The 5,794-nt window shown below is 44.7% G+C and overlaps 1 protein-coding gene across 6 annotated transcripts in view; it reads right to left on the reverse strand.

The window, feature by feature from the left end:
* specc1 (sperm antigen with calponin homology and coiled-coil domains 1) overlaps window positions 1-5,794 on the reverse strand; it is an 83,231-nt gene that overhangs the window by 66,199 nt on the left and 11,238 nt on the right. For all 6 annotated transcript variants that reach the window (XM_020600608.1, XM_020600606.1, XM_020600607.1 and 3 more), the window contains exons 2-3: window positions 2,853-3,018; window positions 2,572-2,707 (exon numbers count right to left, since the gene is read on the reverse strand). In XM_020600608.1, coding sequence (XP_020456264.1) covers window positions 2,572-2,707; window positions 2,853-3,005 — 289 coding nt within the window. In that variant the 5' untranslated portion in view covers window positions 3,006-3,018. The remainder of the gene's footprint in view (window positions 1-2,571; window positions 2,708-2,852; window positions 3,019-5,794) is intronic.

Here is a 5,794-nt window from a genome sequence, read left to right on the forward strand (position 1 = left end):
ATCCTTTTTAACTTCTCTGATAAACCAGCCACATAAGGGATGACAGTGTTATCCCCTCTTGTTTCCGATTTCTCCCTGTTGGTGTTGGGTCTCTTCCTAGCTTTGGTGAAGGCCCACTTAGGGTATCCACAAGCCTTAAGGGAGTTCTGGATGTGTAATTTTTCTTTCTTGGCCCCTTCTACCGTTGTGGGCACTTCCTCTGCCCTGTGATTCAAAGTTCTGATGACTCCCAGTTTGTGTTGAAGTGGATGGGGTGAGTAATCAAGTGCAGCTGGTGATAAGGGAGTGAGGAACAGGTGAACGTGATTAGTGTAAATGGGCAAGAGACAGTAGGAAAGGTGAGGGAGGCCAGAGTGGCCGAACAAACCTGACAATCGCACAGGGGGCCAAAACTCAAAGCACACTTTAGGTCGCGAGCCGAACAGGATAAAAATTTATTGAACAGACTAAAACTAAACATTTTTTGAACATAAATATGAATCGAAACAAACAGGATACAATATTATTCCAAAATAAATCAACTTGAACTTAAAATCACCAACCATATTTCTGCTAAGCCTTACATTTGCTAAAACCTGCTTTTTGTCTGGACACAAGACGTCACACACTTTCATCATACCTTTTTTCAGAATCAACTTTTCTCTTGGCCATTGTTTGGGGCTAGCTTTAAATTAAAATTAGGATTGTATACATCAACAGATGCTTGATTGATCTGACGTAATTGACGCGGGAATGATCACAGGTAGCCTATCGTTCGGTAAGGCAGCTGCACTGCATTATGGGATTTGTAGTTTATGTGTTATCGGCGCTTCATATCACCGGGCCATTAAAAAAAGGTATTGTACGCCAGGCCAGATGTGGCCCGTGGGCCTTGAGTTTGACACATGCAGTTTATATCTTTTGAAGCCAGCCATTTTTAAAGAAAAACTAAACCTGATCTGACTGATGATTTCCATTCTGCACACCCTATGTGAAGAGTAATAAATTTATTGCGAACAGCGCAAAGCGAACATCTGTTCTTGTCTTTTGGTGTGAAAACCCCTTGAAAAACTAAACTAGTGGCTAATTAGATCCCAATTCACTGAAAGCTGATCATGGTCAAATTAAAAATGTTTCATAAAGCTGAAAGCCTCAATTGGCCCTGCTTTCTCAGCTCTAGAGTTGTTTGTCTAGTAAAATGTGATTATCTTTGCTTCATCACAACATTCATTTGAGGCTGAGTTTCACCAAAGTAAAGGATCTACAAACAGTGTGGATAAAGCACCATAAACAAACGCAGTAATCTCTCACAGAAGATTTTCCAAGGGAGTGCTGTGAACAACATTAATTACTGCAAATGCCTGCCATTATCAACTGCCATATACTGTATGTCCAACATATAAAGTGAGTATTGCTATGAGGACTACTTGTACTGCAGTTGCTCTGTTTATCTAATATCATACCTAACTCATATAAAGTACAATACCAACACACCAGCTAAAAGATAGCAAAAATGCTTTAGAAATGTTTATCACAACATGGCTTCCTGTTGATGATATAAAGCTGAGGTACATTATCACATAGCTCTAATGTATCATGTATCTCCACCCTGCCTCTTAATATTACTTGAATTATTGCTGCTGTAAATCTGCCATTTCACCTGCCCCAGTTTTACCACCAGTCTAATCAGCAATTGTTGTATCCACCGGGGTCTTGTGTCTCCCATTCTCCAGCCCATATATACGCCTCTCTTCCCTTCAGTTAATTGCTGGTTCATTAGCTAACATATCACAGACACTGCACAACACCTGGCTCTATTTTTTTTCTCCTCCTGTTTCCCGGACTCCATGTTGCCAGTGTACTCCAGACTCTCTGCACTGCACCTAGCTCCACGGAGTCTATTTAGCTCCCCTGTTCCTCGTACCCTTCTTCTCCACCTGTCTTCATCTCTTTGCCCTACTATACTACACCTGCCAGTTCCCGTTCCTCTCTGCCAGCCCTGCAAATTCTCTGGACACCTCTCCCTGCCTTCGCCTTTAAGGTTTGCTTTTTGTTTTCCCTTTGTTATAGATTGTGAGGCCAGCCTGAGGCTCCGGTGTTTTTCAACCAAAAACTGTGAACACAGATCCCACACACTAAACCAAATTAACAACCGATATCAAATAAATACATACACACACACACACACACACTGAGAAGATGTTTTCTGAGGAACAAACTATGAATGTATCCAGTGTCTCAGTTTTGAACCAAAACCAGGAGAGCACTTAGTCTTCCACCTGCACCCCACTAATGCCAACCAAACAAGATTAAAGAGACACAAGGAAAAAGAGCAGAGAGAAGTATGGTATCTCTCAGGCTCGGATTACCAGCAGCCCCTGGGAGCTGTGATGCACTGTGGCCCTCTAGTGGCCTCAAGTTGTGACTTGCGCTCCTTGCATAGTTGTTTCTATCATGACATGCCAACACTAACCCATCATATAGATGCAGTTTATAAAGATTACAGCACTCTCCCCTGCTTTTCTTGTTTTACATAAACCAAGTGTTTGAAATTCCTTATCTGAACATGTGACAAGAGTTGTAGCGCCCCACCAGACAGGCTGCGAGGACGGGCCTCTGCAAGGTCTGAGATGGCTCCAGTGGTCACAGTCTTCTTCAGCTGGGAGCCAGAGGCAGCGGCTCCCAGTGCAGGCTTTGTCAAGGCATCATCACTGCTGGCTCTTTTCAGCTAGAAACACATCCACTGTTAATATAAACATTATGGGTCTAGTAATGTTAGAATGATGTCCTGAAGTGATTTAATTTAAATTAACATCACACATGTAAATTTATTACCATGTTATTAGTGGGAGACTGCAGTGTGCTTAACTCACCCTGCTGAGGCGCTGAACTGAGGCAAGCATACTGGAGGATCTGGAGGTCTTCATGGCAGTAGAGGTGGTGGAGGTCGCCAAGGAGGAATGCCTGGTCCGCTCCTGGAGTCCTGGCTTGGGCAGCCCCACCTTGGTGGTGCCCACTTTCATCATGGCTATAAGTCAGCTACAGTAAGAGAAGCAAGGAAAGCATAGAAAAATACATTTTTGAATTGTAACTCTCAAGAAAAAGAACAACAGTCATGTGCCTATGTATTCACTATATTACAACAGAATAGCTTCAGTGAAGTTGGTAGCCAGAGTTTTCCAACAGTCAGTACTAGTACTGTCTTACTGAAGGTTGCTTGCATTTACCACAATGGCCTATGGTCTATCCCCCAAAGGCACCAGTAGATATTGCTGTAATACAAACATGTGATTTTCGATTAACTAGAAACATGCTTTGAGGGACTGAAGTAACCTAATTTTCTGCCTCTAACAGGTGCAGGGAAACCCTCAAGTAGTAATACTATATGAAATTGATTTATGTTTTCCCAGAAAAACTATCTTTATAGATTCACTATGTTGATAACTTTACACCAGGAAATTTCTCCAAAATAAGAGCCCCATACAGGAAGCAGGAGCCAATCATGTTACACAGCTGAGTAAAGCATGTGAAAATTACAAAGCTCCTTAATGCAACAAAATCAGCCAGTAACCGAGACTGTGTGAGCAGTTTATTAAACGGATGTTGAACAAAGAAAACACAAAATTGCAGAAATGTGACACATTCACCACTTTGCCCATGGTCCACTCTAAACCAACAGGCTAAGTCCTTGTAACTTACTTCTAAACCAGTGAGTGTGTTCTGCACACTGTGCTTGTAATGTTAATGGCTGAGATGTGAAAACACTGACTAGAACATGATTTTAGTACTACCTCCTGAGGGGTGCTAAAATTTAGCTCCCAGAAAAAACAGATGGAGGGCAGTGGAAACAAACACAGAACCTGGTATGGGCGTACATGGCTCCACACATTTCACTAGGTTCCTATGGTGGAAAAACCCTATATGACACTGTGTGCCTAGCACAGGTTCAGCCAGCTTTTCAACCTGCTCTGATCTTTGTATAGGCTAAATGAGGAAGTGAGGCAAAATTGAGGATGTCCCCTTTCAGGTTCTATTATTTTCATTTTTGAAAAAGAAGGGAACTAAGCATTAACCAAACATTTTGTAGAACTGCCTAACTCACTTTTTCAACTTCGTTGGACCGCTGCAAGGACTCACTTCAGTAAAGTTTATCAATAACTCATGGTGTGGAGATGTACAGACTGTTTATAAGCACTGTTCGCCAGACGTAGAGTTTTTATTACTGAAATGCCGGCCCTATTATCTAGGAAGAGAGCATAGTGCTGTGTTTCTGGCTGCCATGTATTTTAGCCCAAGAGTTAATCCCTCTGCAGCTCTCAGCAAACTCTATGATGCCATCAACGCGCTAGAGACAGCTCACCCAGATGCTGTGTTTATCGCTGCAGGCGACTTTAACCAGTGTAGTCTATGGACTGTACTTCCCAAATATTACCAACATGTGAGCATTTCCACTCAGGACAAGAACACTTTGGATCATGTTTACAGTAACATACGTGGTACATACAGGGCTGCACCTCACCCCCACCTTGGACACTTGGACCACATTTCTTTGTTCCTGTATCCAGCTTACAGAGACTGTTTTGCCCAGAGAGACTGCGATGTGTTTAAGGTTGCAACCACCTCAGAGGACTTTTCTGTCAGTGTACAGGATTGTATGTGACCGGGTACATTAGTACAACATTGTGCCCACCATACAAGTCAGGAGGTTCCCCAACCAGAAGCCCTGGATAAACAGTCAGGTACACCACATGCTGTGTGCTTGCTCTCATGCATTCAGATCAGGCAATGAGGTGGAGTACAAAGCTGCAAAGTACAGACTGAGGAAAGCCATCACAGCAGCCTTTAGGCAGTACAGAGGGAAGCTGAATGGCTTCTATTCTACTGCTGACTCTGGACGGATGTGGCAAGGCCTGCAGCACATCACAGACTACAGGACCACCACCAGCATCATCAGCTCCACAGACAGCCTGCCAGATGACCTCAACACCTTCTACACCCGCTTTGAGACCTCCAGCTACAGCACAGAGAGGAAGCATGAACACACCTGGACCACCCAACCCCCCACCTCCCTTCCACTAACTGTCTCACCGGGGCAGGTACACACAGTCATGAGGAAGATTGACCCCCGCAAAGCAGCAGGAGCAGACAACAGGGAGGTTAAGTCCTTGTAACTTACTTCTAAACCAGTGGGAGGGCTCTCAGGGCATGTGCCAGCGAGCTGGCTGATGTTCTCACCACCATCTTCAATCTCTCCCTCAGCCAGAGCATCGTTCCCACCTGCTTTAAGACCACAACCATCATCCCCCTTCCCAAGAAGAGCCCGGTCACCTGCCTGAACGACTACAGGCCAGTGGCACTCACCCCAATCATTATGAAGTGTTTTGAGAGAGTCTTGCTGGCCCATATTCAGAGCAGTATACCGGACACCCTGGACCCCCTGCAGTATGCCTACCGGCCCATCAGGGCCACCTCAGATGCCATCACGGCTGCCCTACACTATTCCCTTTCTCACCTGGAAAATGGAGACTCCTACATCAGGATACTCTTCATTGACTACAGCTCCGCCTTCAACACAGTTGTCCCCCACAAACTCACCCACAAACTGCCCACACTGGGTCTGCACCCCACCCTCTGTGACTGGCTCCTGGACTTTCTGACTGGCAGGCCCCAGACTGTCAGGATTGGCAATAGGACTTCAGCCAGCATTGTTACAAACACTGGCACTCCACAGGGATGTGTCCTCAGTCCTATCCTCTACAACCTGTTCACCCACGACTGTGTCATCTCCCACAAAGACAACATCATCCTGAAGTTC

The sequence above is a fragment of the Monopterus albus genome, unplaced genomic scaffold, assembly GCF_001952655.1.
Source record: "Monopterus albus unplaced genomic scaffold, M_albus_1.0 scaffold47.1, whole genome shotgun sequence".
Lineage (NCBI taxonomy): Eukaryota > Metazoa > Chordata > Actinopteri > Synbranchiformes > Synbranchidae > Monopterus > Monopterus albus.